At 39.4% G+C, this 15,510-nt stretch overlaps 1 protein-coding gene across 4 annotated transcripts in view; it reads right to left on the bottom strand.

Moving 5' to 3' along the window:
* Window positions 1-13,079, bottom strand: part of Nadk2 (NAD kinase 2, mitochondrial) — a 47,017-nt gene extending 33,938 nt beyond the window's left edge. For 2 of the 4 annotated variants that reach the window (XM_090332042.1, XM_090332045.1), the window contains exon 1: window positions 12,563-13,076. In XM_090332042.1, the coding sequence (XP_090188168.1) occupies window positions 12,563-12,835 (273 nt within the window). In that variant the 5' untranslated portion in view covers window positions 12,836-13,076. Of the gene's footprint in view, window positions 1-12,562 lie in introns of all 4 variants that reach the window. The other 2 variants (XM_090332044.1, XM_090332043.1) reach the window with 2 other exon arrangements.
* Window positions 13,080-15,510: the final 2,431 nt, after the last annotated feature.

The raw sequence follows: 15,510 nt of genomic DNA, 5'->3' as shown, positions 1-15,510 counted from the left end.
CTAGGCAGGCACTCTACCACTGGGCCAAACTCCCAGCCCCTCATTTCACTTTTTTTTAGTGCCTTTTTTTCATATATTTTTATTGTAATTAATAAAAGGGTTACATTATATTTGCCAGATAGAAGGCGCATTACTTCACATACATTGATACCCTTTCTCATGTCTTGGTCCCCATTTCCCTCCCCCCCACTCCCACCCCTCATCTTGTTTTCCCCCCCTTCCCTATCCAATTTCAAATAACCAAATACGAATATATCCAATATATCTGATAACAAAGTGAAATACTGTAACAATATGAGATAACCAAGGGACAGCAAAAGATATGAGAGATAACATAGTACATAAAGGGCAATGATCCCTCTTGATTCACCTAGTAGCCTCAAGGCCTAGATACTAGATAACTATTTATTCAATGAATTCATTCACACACACAGTTGCTGTGTTTCAAAAAAAAAATAACTGTATAAGCAGATATCAGAGAAGATAACCCAGCTAAGTGACAACAGCATGTAAAGTAAGCCATTTCTGCCTCATCAAAACTGATTACTTAGTATATAATTTTGTTACAGTAACTACTTTTCATGATTTCACTTTCAGAATGCAAACATTACAAAGAGATTACGACTTGAAAAATTAAAATATCAACTTTTGAGAACTTTAAATATTTAAAATATGAGAATACCTGACAATTGTATTTATATAAATATTGAACTGTGCTCAAGCAAATGAGTTAGAAAGGCACTAAAAATTGCCAATGATTATAAGAACTAATTCAAAGGTACAGTTTTCTCAAATGTACTGGTTCTAAATTACTATTTAAAAAAAAATAGAGTACCTGGCCCTCAGGCCTCAATATCATGTTCAAAATTCTGGTCTTACATTCCTATTTTTTATTTGGACTATCTATTCATAAAGCTTAGTAGATAAGTCTTATAGCTTATATTTGGTGATTAAAAGAGCAATCAATACTTGATTCTGAACAAGCTCTAGAAACTTATGACACTCAACAGTTAATATTAGAAAATTTTAGTTCTATAATATGGTAACAGGGTTTGAATTTCTGGGGGAATAAATTTTTAAAATGTCATTTCCTATGATGGTTAGCAACACTGAAGTTCCTAAAATTCCCAATCTAAACATAAAGTTCACATAGTATCTGAAAATACTTATCAAAGAAGAAGAAAGGAAACTTCATAAATTCTTATTCCCACTCCAATTTTTTCTAATAACTTATGGCTAACATTCATTTAGAGAATATAGATTTTGTGTTACTTTCTCTGAAGCTCTAGCTTACTGGATGATTGGACTTCATTAACAACGACTCACTAAACTGGGCAGATAAGAGATTAAGTATGTAGGAAAACCACTTAAATGGCATCAGTTTAGGAAGTCTTATATCATTATTTAACTTGTCCTCATGTTTGTCTCATGTATAGTCCATAAAAACCAGTAAAAATCTGTAGTCATGTCACTGAAAATAACATGACATTAAAAAATCCAAAAGCATACCTTAATAAAAAAACTTACACACATTATATATGTGCATATATCACGTATATATTCATGTACGTATGTATATGTATGTATACACACATACTTTTTTGGTTTGAATTACAGAATCTACCATTTGAGCTACTCCTACAGCAGACACACATGAATATTTTACATATAAAATATTTTACATTTAGAAAGTTAGAGAAATTAAAAGAATTTTAGAAGGCATTTCCAATGTACAGTGTTCTACATTAGATAATCTATTTTTCAAAAACTTGTTCTCTCTATGACAGAATAAAAAGATTATTCAATAGAACACTGAGAGAAAACAGGTAAATCTAAAAACAAAATCACCCACAGTATAAGCAAAGATTTCACTTATAAATACTGCCAAAAGCTAACATCTCTTCTTACTGAAGTGGAAACACAATGCAGTATGAAAGGAAGAATATAAGGTAACAGACTCACATTTTTAAGACCAGGTAATAATAGTCAATTCTCTAAAATGGTCTACTATGTTTATTACATTATCCCAGAGACTTTTACTTGGCCTACATTGCATTTATCATTACAAATTTTTAAAACTTGTTTTACCAGTTAGTTAACTGTTCCTAGTTCGTACTTGATGTAATTTTCATGAAAGCTTATTAATAAGGGATGAACCTGTCTTCTGAAAACTCAACACACAAGAAATGCACAAACATCTGAGATTATGACAATCTGGTATGGAAACTTACTAAGCACAGTTTAAGCACACTTAACTAAATGGAATAAATAACGTAGTTAGCAATCTTTGCTTTAAAAAGGGTTAGTGGTACTGAAATGACAGCTAGAGAGCCAACTATTCACTAGTCATCTATTCACATCTCACGATCAGAACAGAGCACCGGCTCATACAGATTCCTTCAGATATATGACTTAGAGCTTTACCCTTTCTCCATCCTTCCATTTCTTTCTGTATTCATTGTTGTTGTTGTTGTTGGCATTGCTCCAAGTTCCATCAAGGCCAATCTTACCTACCAAGTGTGAGTAAGTGACTCTGAACCCTGTGCTGGCCCTCAAGATGCTCTGTGCTTCCGCTCAAACATTCAAGTGCCTTCCTTTCAATTATCCACAGGTCAGCATGGTGCCTCTCACCAAAAGATCTAAACTTGACTATACTTTCCTCTTTCAAATATGCTCATCTGATGTTTGTATTTATGCATATAACATACGCATAAGTATTCATTTTTGCCTGTTAATACTAGCACTAGGGTCTTGTTCAACAGAATACAGGTGTCATCTTTAATGTTTGTTTCATTTCCTGGGGCGTGAACTCAGGGCCTGAGAGCTGTCCCTGAGCTTGTGTGCTCAAAGATAACAAGCTACCACTTTGAGCCCCAGCACCACTTCTAGTTTTTTGTGGTTAGTTGGAAATAAGAGTCTCAGGACTTTCCTGCCCTGGCTAGCCTCAAACTGTGAATGTCAGACCTCAGCCTAAGGATTACGGGTGTGAGCCACCAGCACCGGCTTTCATCTTTAATTCTTCCCTAACAATGTAGCTTCACAGAAAACTGAACTGTTCCCATGTACAATTATGTTGTCCCAGCCCAAGTTCTTGACCATGGCAACTCTTACCTGGTCTAATAAAATACTTGTGTCCAGATTTTCTAAGCTAATTTCTTTAAGACTGACTAATTCCCATTTCTCAAAATCTATCACTAGAAGCTTTCTTCATGCTCTTCCCAAAATACTGAAGTTTCAGAAAAATTGGCCGGTATCACCGTACTCCTGTGGGGAAAGATATGACAGCTGATACTTTATACCACCTGTCTGGCCTCACAGTATTTACTCATGAGTAATGTTTTTCAAAGTGGCCTTACAATGCCTTGTAAGTTGGTCACAAGTACAGCCAGCACTTCTATTAACCATTATACATATTAAAGCTAAAATGGTTCCAGTTATCTTTTATTTCGAATGTTAAGTACTGAGTCTCGATGTAAAGTATTTCTGATTGTAGATCACAGAGAAAAGTCTGACCTGTTGTTGACTGTAAGATAATCTTCACTGTCTCCCAAGTATTGTTTCAGATCTCAGGCTTCTGAGTAGCTAGGATAACAGGCATGTGATATCAACACCAGGCAAAATTCTTACGTATACTTAAACACTCCAAATATCCTAAAATTAAAGATCTAACTTCACTTCTATTTTTTGTTGGCAAAAATGGTAAAATTTACCAACTGCTGACAAAAATATGGAGTTCAAGCATTCTCACCTGATGCTTATAGAAAATACTTTTTTTCCCTCATGGGGTTTAAACTCTGGACCTGGGCGCTGTTCCTGAGCTCTTCAGCTCCATGCTACTACTATACCACTTGAGCCACAGCACTACTTCCTGTTTTCTGGTGGTTAACTGGAGATACAGCTTTCACAAACTCTAATGCCTGGGCTTGCTTTGAACCACGATCCACAGATCTCAGCCTCCTGAATAATGAGCATGGGCCAGCGGATCTCAGTTGAAAATACTTTGTTTTATAATTGCTTTTTCCTTAAAACTAGGAAAACTACAATCTAGTTATCCAAACAGCGGAATACTACATACCAGTAAAATGTACTAATACATATGAATAGAAAATTTCAAAACCAAAAACAGTAAAGCAAAACTTTCCATGAAAAGCCATATTCTAAAGGATATATCAGCACTATAATGCCCTTGAAGCAAATATTTTTTTAAGATTACAGAGTTAAACACAATAAATACTAATTGCCCTCAAAGCAATTAATTTTAAAAACTGGACAAGTTAAATATGCTAAATATTTACTGTTCCTAATTTTAGTAAAACAACCTTCTTTTGCCTGACCAAATGAATGCTGTTTCAAGTATATAATGAAATGGAAATATTTTACAAAGGTTTATTGAATTCCTGGCATGATACACATCTAGTGGTTTATTTTTGTTCTAGTGTTTTGTTATAAAGAAAAAGCATACATGTAATGGTTTTCCTTAAGGTATGAAATAACTGACACATTTGAAAGTTTTTTGAAACCACACATTTCTATTACACATTACAAAGTTCATTGGCAATAAAGTGACATACACCTTACTAGCTTACAACTCGTTTACATCAACAAACTCTTGCACTTATGTACTTAAAAATACAAAAAGTAATTACTATGAAAAATATTCTATTTATAATTTCATAATTGGACACATATTTAGTTTTCTAAACCCTCCTTCAGGTAAACTATACACAGAAGAGGGTGCAAAAAAACAGAACTCTCCCCTAATAGTCAATGATTCTCCAATGGTGGCATTTTAGCTGCTATGATAATCTCTTCTTTGTAAATCCACTTGTGTAAGCCTTTGTGGAAGAGAATCCACCATAAGCCTCTATCCAAGTTGTATTCTACAGAATTTTGAATGTTTTCTCTCCCCCTTCTGACCCACTAAAAGTAAAAGGCATGGTCAAACAATAATCATCTTTTGCTTGCATTCATGTTCCTCAAACATTTAAACTGAAACTCCTATAATGAAACCAGGTTAGTGGCAAGATTAATCAAAAATAGGAGAGAGGAGACTCCAACAAGATTAGAGATGCCACATAACAATCACAACCGATATATAAAAAATCCAGACCATCATGAATAAGTATTTCCAGAGCTTATACTCAATGGAATAGGAAAGTTTAGTAGAAATGGATGATTTTTTAAAACAAAAATAAGCTGCCCACATTGAACCAAGAAGAGATAAATAAACTGAACAAACCAATTTCATACAGTGAGATAGAGGAAGCAATCAGAAACATGCCAACTAAGAAGTGCCCAGGCCCAGATGGTTTCACTGTGGAATTCTCTAAGACTTTTAAAAATGAGTTAATACCTACACTCTTGAAGCTCTTTCAAGAAACAGAAGCAGAGGGAGCCATCCCAAACTCATTCTATGAAGCCACTATCACACTCATCTCCAAACCAGGGAACGACCCAACAAAAAAATTGAACTACAGACTAATCTGATGAACACAGATGCAAAGCTCCTCAATAAAATATTTGCCAACAGAATCTAGAGACAAATTTTTTTAAATTATACACTATGATCAAGTAGGCTTCATCCCACAGATGCAAGACTGGTTTAACATTTGCAAATCAATTAATATCATGTAGATCATTAACAGAGCGAAGGTTAAGAATCATATGATAATTTCTCTGGACACTGAGAAGCCATTTGACAAAATACAGCACCCATTCATGTTGAAAGCACTAGAGAAAATAGGAATAGGAGGTACATTCTTTAAAATATTTAAAACCATATATGACAGACCTACAGCTAGTATCATATGAAATGGAGAAAAACTAGAATCATTTATCTTAAAATCAGGAATACTCACTACACTTCTCTTCAATATAATGCTGGAACACTTAGCCAGAGAAATAAGGCAAGAGAAGGACATCAAAGGGATCCACATGGGGAAAGAAGAAATTAAGCTATCCCTATTCACAGATGACATAATCTTACACCTGAACAACCCAATAAATTCCACTCCCAAACTCCTAGAACTAATAAAGCACTTTAGCAAAGTGGCAGGATAAAAAATTAACTTTCAAAAGTCAGCCTTACTGTACGCCAACAATATACAAACAGAAGGAGAAATCAAGAAAATGATCTCTTTTGCAATAGCCCCCAAAAGAATAAAATATTTAGGAATTAATCTAATCAAGGATATAAGGAAATTATTTAATGAAAACTACAAAAGCCTAAAGAAAGAAACCAAAGAGGATACCAGAAAATGGAAAGACATCCTATGTTCATGGATAGGGAGAATCAACATGGTGAAAATGGCCATACTGCCAAAATAGATATACAATTCCAATGCAATCCCCATCAAAATCCCAAGGACATACTTCACCGAAAAAGAGGGTGTAATCCAAAGGTTCATATGGACTAACAAAAGACCTAGAACAGCCAAAGTAATTCTAGACAAAAAGAGCAATGCAGGTGGTGTTATAATACCAGACTTCAAACTCTACTATAGAGCCATAATAACAAAAACAGCATGGTATTGGCACAAAAACAGACCAGAAGATCAATGGAACAGAAGATTCAGAAATGAAACTACATATTTATAATCAACTTACATTTGACAAAGGAGCCAGAGATATACAGTGGAATAAACACCACGTCTTCCATTACTGGTGCTGGAAAAACGGGCAGCCATGTGCAAAAAACTAAAAATTCATCCCACCCTGTCACCATCCATGAATATTAACTCAAAATGGATCAAAGACCTCAATATCAGACCTGAAACTCTGAAACTGCTACATGACAGAGTAGGAGAGACACTGGAACTCATGGGCACAGCCAAAAACTTCTTGAACAGAGTCCCAGGGTCACTACAGATTAGAGAGAGATTTGACAAATGAGACTACCTAAAAAGTTTCTGCACAAAGACAGCCAACCAACTGGGAAAAGATATTTACCAATAATACATCAGACAAATGCTTAATATCCAATATCTACCGGGAACTTAAGAAACTAATTCCCCCCAAATGCAACAAAACAATCACTAAAAGGACAAGGGAACTAAAGAGAGACTTATCAGAGGGAGAGGTAATAATGTAAAGAAACATAGAAGAAAATGCTCATCATGCATGGTCAAAAAGAAAACTCAAATAAAAACAACCCTAAAATACCACCATACCCCAATTAGAATGGCCAATATTCTGAACTCAGACAACAAATGCTGGCGGGGTTGTGGATGGAGAAAGAGGAACCCTGCTGCACTGCTGGTGGGAATGTAAACTAGTATAACCACTCTGGAAGGCAGTTTGGACATTCCTTAAAAAACTTAAAAGAGACCCAGCCATACCATTCCTAGGCATCTACCCTGAGCATCATAACCCAGGATATGATAAAGACACCTGCTCAGTCATGTTCGTCTCTGCACATTCACAATAGCCAAGTGATGGAAACAACCCAGATGCCCTACCGCAGATGAATACAAAAATGTGGTATACAATGGAATATATAGAATGGAATTCTACATAGACAACAGACAAGATAAAATAATGGCATTCACTGGGAAGTGCATGGAACTCGAACAAACCATGTTGAGTGAATAAACCAAGACCAAAGGAATAAAAGGCGCATGGTCTCCTTTATATGTGGATATTACATCCAAATAGTACAAGAGTGATGACTCAACACTCAGGTACTTAAGGTCATTGACATGAACTTGGAGATATAACTATACAGACATATAAATCTATGATGGGATATATAGTCTATGGACATATTAATAGGTAAGTCGATATATATCTATTGCAAACTTTCAGCTTAATTTTAATTTTGTTCTTAAATTTATGTGCCAATGATTGCATATGGAGATTCCATTCTTGAATACTTGTTTTGTTAAACTTGACATTTGAAATATGATGTAAAAAAAAATCAGTGTTAATGAAATCTTTCAAAAAAAAAAAAGCAGGATGGTAACTTGATTAATCAAATCCTTCAGCTTTGCACAGCTAGATTTTCTAGATCTTCACCTGGAAAAAAACTAGTCCTTAGGCTAGGTGAGAAAAAGAACTAAATATCATCTTAAACAACATGGAAACATCTCACCACCTTGTTAAGTAAAGTGTTGAATGTATAAGTATGGGGAGAATGACAAGGTAGGTAAAATATTTGCTTCCAAATCTCTAGTTTACAGTCCACGGAAGACATAATTGTAAGTATTATGGAATATATGGAGACTGTAACACAACCTTGACCAGCACAGGAAGTCAGGGCCACAAGGTTACCAGGCAGTCTTAACAGACAGCTGAGCATGACCTCTAAGGAGGAACACAAACAAGACTGCACTCAAAGCAAGAGGACTGCAACTATCAAGACCCTAAGAGATGTGAATTAAATTGCTTTGAAATATTATTTCAAATTGTCAAGTTGTCCAACACTTAAAATTTTGAAGTATTTTGTAAAACTAGGAAGTCTCATGCAAAATGGTAAAAGCAAACAATCTCTAAAAGACAATTTGACAATTATCTATTCAAATATGTGGGTCTTTTAGGTCATTTGTCTTGTAGATTAATTCACACACATGAATAAAATTAGTGAACAACTTAAGTGTCACAACACACATAATAATAGAAATATATACTCTTTAAAAAGAATGACAATCTGCACCAGCACTGTAAGTGGAAAGAAAAATGCACAAAACAGTAATGTTATCAATGCACAACAACAAAAAAAGGATGTGATGAAAGACAAAGAATATTTCACTGTAATAAAAAGACTATTTCACTGTTTTGATTTATACATATAGACAGCTATTTGTAAGGACAAAAAAATAACCAGTGAGAAGAAAAATAGATGTTTTTGTTGTACAGATTTTTATTAACTGAATTTCTGTATTTACATTTTTAAACTATTTTAATGTACCATGGAAGATTATGAGGATTATCTAGAAAGTTCTAAGCAGAGGAATCAAAAGGCTTTTAGATAGATCTGGTGGCTACATCTGGAAGATCTGAGAGGAGCAAAGTTCAGTTAGAAGGGCCCCATAGGCTCTATATCACAGTCTTTAATTTGATAAATATCCACACTGCATACAATAAACTTACTGCTCAAACCAGGAGGCAAAAAAGTATTACTTACAGTCTATGCCATATCATCTTCATTAGGAAACTGAAGAAAAACAAAAGCAAGAGATAACACCTCCCAAATCACTTATGATGGCACTAAATAAGGGATAATGTAAGCCAGTAATAGAGGTGTTGTTAAATAAAATTTTTTATCTCATTTTGTTTTTTTTAACCCTAAGACATAAAAAGAGGACCATTACAAAGGGTAGCTAATGAGGTTAGCAGACTTAGATGGAGTAGAAGAGGGTGGAAACTGCCTGTTTTGTATCTGATACATACCAAAAGACTCTAAAAGACTATAAAACTCTTCTGAGACAAATGCATTTCTCTTGTGTCAAAATCCATTTCAAATCCAGTTTGGTTTTACATAAAGCTCTGATTTGTGACTGTTATGGATAATGATTAAAATTCTACCTCTGCCAACAGCTATATCTCCTTTGATAAAGTAAGCTGTAATAATAGCTTTATTAATCTTGCAAGGTCATGAAAGATGCAGGTAAACTCCTTAGCTAAAAATTTACTAAAGAAGAATCACTGAACAAAGGGGAAAAAAAGGTAAGGCTTAAAAAATAAAGCAATGTAATTAGTTGAAAGAATAACTGACAGTCAAAACTTTGACCTAGACTGAAGGATGTAATTCTATTCTGCACATGCTTTGTCCATTAAAAGGATATTTTCTCTACTCCATTACACTTCTACGAAGTTAGAAAACCAAATGTTTCAGAATATAAAATTATACTGGAACTCTGATGAAGATGAAGCTATGTTATTGGTACCTTAAGTAGTATCTTAAAAGAGATGTACTTGGGCTGTGTGGCCTAGTGGTAGAGGGCTTGCCTAGCTTGCACAAAGCCCTGGGTTTGATTCCTTCATAGCACATACACAGAAAAAGTCAGAAGTGGTGCTGTGGCTCAAGTGGTAGAACTCTAGCTATGAGAAAGCTAAAGGAGAGTGTCAGAGCAACACTTGGCCATTAAGTGTGTGGGGGCAAGGGGAAGGAACACAGAGACAGAGAGAGAGTACCCTGGGACTTGAACTTAGAGTCTTTATGCTCAAAACTAATGCTCCAGCACTTCAACCACAGCTCCACTTTGGGTTGATGGTTTACTGGAGATAAGGATCTCATGAATTTCCCTGACTTCAAACAGAGATCCTCAGATCTCAGCCTGCTCAGTAGCCAGGATTCCTGGCAAGAGCCACTGGCTTCTGGATTTAGTTATTTACTTTCATTTCAACACACATGGTTCACATACTTCAGTGCAATATAACAAACAACATTAATGTTCATACCATTTCTATGCATTACAAGGCCCAGTATTCTTTGGGGTGTACCTGATCACTGGTCTAGGCTGTATCTAGTACTCCATATTTCATTGCAAGTACTGGCTTAACATAATCATAAAACAAAGGCTGGATTTGGTGGTTCACACTGTAATCACAGCTACTCAGAAAAGGCAAAGATCAGAAGACTTAATAATTCTTTTGCAGCACAACTAGTGAGACTGGATCCCAAAAATAGCCTGAGGCAAATAGCCAAAGGTCCTATCTGTAAAACAACTAAAGCAAGAGTGCTAGGATGCAACTCAAATGAATTTTTTTTTATCTGCCTAAAAATTTCAAGGCCCTGAGTTCAAATCCCAATACTGTCTGATAACAAGACTAACAATGATAACAATATAATTCTTCTCAATAGACAACTTATTTAATAAAACTGCAATGTTATCCCCAACAAAGCCTATTCCACCATCTACTATCATGCAATTGCAAAACTGCCTTCACAGTCTTATAATGAAACTTCAAAGTTTTCTTATTCTAACAACATCAGGGACAAATATTTACCTGTTAAGAGATTTCTCCACTCTGGGTACACTAGGTAGTTTGACTTTTAAAGAATTATTGACTTTCCCTACATTTTAAGTTTGTATTGGTGGCGGTGTAGTTCAGAGGTCCAAGAGTTAATCCCCATACTAATACCACCCATTTTCCTGAGGCCTTCAAAAAATTTCAAAATGCCAGCACTGAAAAGGACTTTGGGGACAATCTAATCCAATCCTAACATCCACAAACTGAACTAACTGAAAAGCTGAAGGTACTGTACAAAAAGTATTGCCTTGACACTAAGAAAAGTTGAAAAATCACACAGGAAATTAACAACACAGAGCCACAGCCTAGAGTTCTCCTGACCTCTGCTCCCCACACTGTGCCAAATTGAATATACTGTTCTCTTCTCTCTCTCCCTCTCTCTCTTTCTTCTGTCCCTGATGTACTACTTGAAATGGGGAGGCATCGGTGAAACTGTATACAGAACATTGTTTTTAAATGGCAGCTGACAATTTCTAAAAGGTGGATCTTTGAAAAAATTAGAGGAATATAAACCAAAGGACACACCCCTTTCCCAAAATAGAAACAAGTACTTTCATCTGACCTTAACATTCCCTCACTACCAATTTCACAGTCTAACACAACTGCAACTTCCCCTGCTCTGTCCAAACTGTTGATTTTCTCTAAATTCGATAAATGTTTTACAAACACTCAGGAAAAGAAAAGGAAAAAGCAAATGGGCGCCTATGCTTCTAGTTGGGCTCCCTTCAAGAAAAGACATATAATTTCAGTTTGACATGTCTACAAAACTGTGGTGAAGATTGCACAGAATTCGAAAGTAGTGGTTACATGCAACTAATTCCAAACCCTGTTGAGTACAGGGACAACAATGAAGTGTCCAGTGCTGGTTTTCCTAGATAATACTGTCCCTGGTAGCATGGATTACTCTCCATTTCTTAATGACGATTAGGGATATGACATCAGGAAATTTCAATAAAGGGGGAGAGGGATGATCAGATCTGGCCTCCGATTTATGTGCTTCTCCAAACAAGGAATGAATACATCTAGTCCAGGGTGGAGCCGCTAGAACATGTCCATGAGGGGACCTTTCTACCTAACCAGATGCAAATCGCATTTCCTCCCTTGCTCTTCCTGGCACCAAATCCACGTGTACTTTTGACACAAATTGCAAGACCCTCATCTGCCTCCCACAAGGCAACAAGGCAACGAGGGGTTCCGAAGGGCTTCCCAGGGTGGCCCAGGCCACAGAGTGAAAGGAGGGGGGGGGGGTCCGTGGCACCGACGCCCCGCTTTCAGCAGCCGGGGCCCCCCGCGGGGCGCAGTTCCCGGGCCTGCAGACCCCCCAACTCCCCCCCCCCCCCCCCCCCCCGCCAACCACCACTGGCGGGGCTGGAGATGCCCTACCCGAGCAAGGGGCGAGGCTCGGGGGATCCTGTGAGGTCGGCAAGTGGGGCCCAGGGGTGCCCTGAGGACTGGGGTCGCCCCCAGAGGTCTGGCTTGAGGGGGGAAGTACAGGAACCAGCGCCTTCCCTCCGTCACCCCTAAACCCCAGTCGGGTGGGGGAGCGAACGCGGGCCGAGCCCGGCCCCGGGGCGCCCCCGCCGGGACCCACCAGCTGCTTGAGGTCCTCCTCCGAGAGCTCCGCGTAGCGGTAGCGCTGCTGCTCGAACTCGTAGCGGGTGGTCTTGGCCACCACCACCACGCGCGAGGGGCGGAAGCCGCCGTCCGCGCGGCTGCCACAGCCCGCCAGCTCGCGCGGCTGCCCGTGCGCCAGGCGCCGCCGGCTGCCGTCACCACCCAGCCGCGGCCCCGCGCCCCGCAGCACCGCCCGGCCGCCTGCCACTCGCCGACAGCTGCCCAGGAGCAAGCCCCGGTAGCAAGTCATGCTCGGCCGGGCAGCGGCCGCAGGCTGCAGCGCTGGCCTGGGCTCCGCGCCGCCGGGAGTGGGCGCCGCCCGGGCCGCCCGGGCCGCCCCGGCCTTTAACTTCGCGCCGGGCGCTGGGAGGTGAGGTGCGGGGAAGTGCGTGGTCCGCGCCGAGAAGGGGACGTGCCCAGACGTGGACGCGGCCGGGGATAGCGGGGCGCTGGGGAGGCGGGGAGCCCCACGCGAGGGGCAGGTGGGCGGGGAAGAGCGGGAGGCCTCGGGGTGTTGGGGTTGGTTTGTTTGTTTATGCGTTTCCATTGGCGCTTGCGCAGTAGCCGCTTCACCGGGGCCCAATCACTCCTTCCACCCGCGACACCGTGGACGCTCTTCGCCCGCCCCCGGGCTAACTCAGTCAGCCAATCAGAGGCCGTTGCGGTTTCGGAGCCCCAGCAGCTGCGGGGATTGGCTGTCGCCGGGGCGAGAGCTGGAATGCTATTTGGCATTCGAGCTGCCTCCAGAAAACCAGCTGGAACCGGTCTGAGTTGGCCCAGGGACTGTGGGCGGGGCTTTGAGCGCCTGGCGGGAAAGCTGGTGTCCGTAGCTTCTTGCTCAGTGGGCTTCTTCCACTATTTCCCCGGGAACAATCGCTTGCACCTTGTTCGTGCATTTTAACCAGGGCTTGGAGAGCGACTCGGGACCAACTTGTGTAGTTTGCTGGGCCACGTCTACGTTACAGAAGGCATTAGGAATATCCAGACAACTGGTTAAACGCGGCTCAGCTTGGGACCTCCCACCTGCCTCTGAGTACCAAAGAGCCATCGTCCCAGAGGGAGAGACAGTCGCTGCCTTTAAGACCTGGAAAGATAATGGGTGTCCGAACGGGGAAATAAGTTTGCCAAACTAGATGGGGCAGGACAGGGTTAAGAATGTCAGCGTTTTGGACTTTATCCTATAGACAGGCCAGAAAGCAGAGTATTGAAGGCAGTGTTTGGCAACTATTGATCGGGCCTTGGAGTGTTGGTAGACCAGGAGGGAAGAGGAGATTGTCTGGGGCTGTTGAATAACTGCAGAAATAAGGACCCAGGCCAGGAAAAGAGTAATGTGACTAGAAAGATAAGTAGGCAGGAGGAGAAAATCAAATGGCAGTTCACATCCTAGGGGTTAATTCCATCTATTCCTAGATCCTACCTACTCTTGGCACCTCTTTTTATCCTTTCCACTCCTGGCATTACTAGCAAGCAGCTTTTGGACTTGGCGTAGAGTATTTCATCATGCTCAGGTGCCTCCTCTGCAAAGCAAAGTTGAACTAGAGGGGTAGCAAGGTTCTACTAAGCTCAGTTTATTCAGTTAACCTGAATATGATATATGATGGTGCACACACAATTTTATGTGATAATGTTTTGCTTTTGATTAGGACTTACCCACTCCCTCCTGTGGGAGGTAATGTGGACATTCCACAGCACCACTTCCAGCTTTTTCTATGTATGTGGTACCAAGGAATCGAACCTGGGTCTTTGTGTATGCTAGACAAGCACTCTACCACTAGGCCAAACTTCCAGCCCAACATGTCATCTTTAAGTAACTTGTTTGTTTATTGCCAGTCCTAGGGTTTGACGTCAGGGCCTGAGTACTGTCCTTGGTCTTTCACAAGGCTAGCACTTTACCACTTGAGCCACAGCATGACTTCCAGATTTTTTTTCTATGTATATGGCACCAAGGAATCCAACAATAGCAGGTCTTCGTGCATGCTAGGCAAGCACTCTACCACAAGGCCAAACTCGTTGGTCTCATTCATATTCTTTTATTCTTCACATTTCATGATTCATTACATATTAAGAAGGGAGACATCACAAATGACACAGATTTGAAGCTAAATGGGAGAATGTTGGCCCATTTGATAGAAAAATAAATGGAGAAAACTTAATTGGAACCTAAACTCTTATCTTGATATATATATATATGTATATATATGAAACTTTATGCCTCTTTTCTTCCTACTTCACAGATAATAACTCACATTTTTGGCTCCTTATGGTTTCTAGATAGAAATGAAAGACACAACATATATAATAATATGTATCTCCCTGTCTGGAAGGGTTATACCTTTTCCCACCCTTATAATTGATCCTTTCTCCACCCATTTACAAATATTGCTTCATAAAGTATTCTCTCATGTGTTCCTTGAATTCTATTTCCAAGTTTATCAAATGATCTGATTGAAACTTTGAAGACATTGCTCAGTCCTTCAATGCTTTAAGCTGTCTTTAGCACTTGAAATTGCTGTCATTCCTTTCTGAAATTTTTACTGTTTCCCAGCACTCCAATTCTCAGTACTGTTATTTATAGCTCTTCATCCTCATTTTGACTTCTTTCTAGGCTTATCTGCAGGATCTAACTCCTGTCTTTTCTGTCTCTCTATCTCTCACTTGCTATAACCTTCCCTTCATTCTTCTGCATGATCTCATCCACGTTACGTAATGAAAAGAATTTGGGCCTTGAAATGAGAAAAACCTTGATTCAAATCCCAGCTTTAGAACTGATTAGCTTTGTGAACCTTGAACAGTTGCTTAATATTTCTGCACCTACTTCATCTATGAAACACAATTGCTACCTAAAATATTAGCCCTTTCTCTTTTCATGACTTCAGCAATCAAGAGCTCTACCCCTATCTTTCTCCTAAACTTAAAATTACTTTT

This window comes from Megascapheus bottae, chromosome 4, assembly GCF_031878675.1.
Source record: "Megascapheus bottae isolate mThoBot1 chromosome 4, mThoBot2.hap1, whole genome shotgun sequence".
Classification (NCBI taxonomy): domain Eukaryota; kingdom Metazoa; phylum Chordata; class Mammalia; order Rodentia; family Geomyidae; genus Megascapheus; species Megascapheus bottae.
Note: the sequence above shows the minus strand (reverse complement) of the source record. Positions and strands in the feature narration are given on the sequence as shown.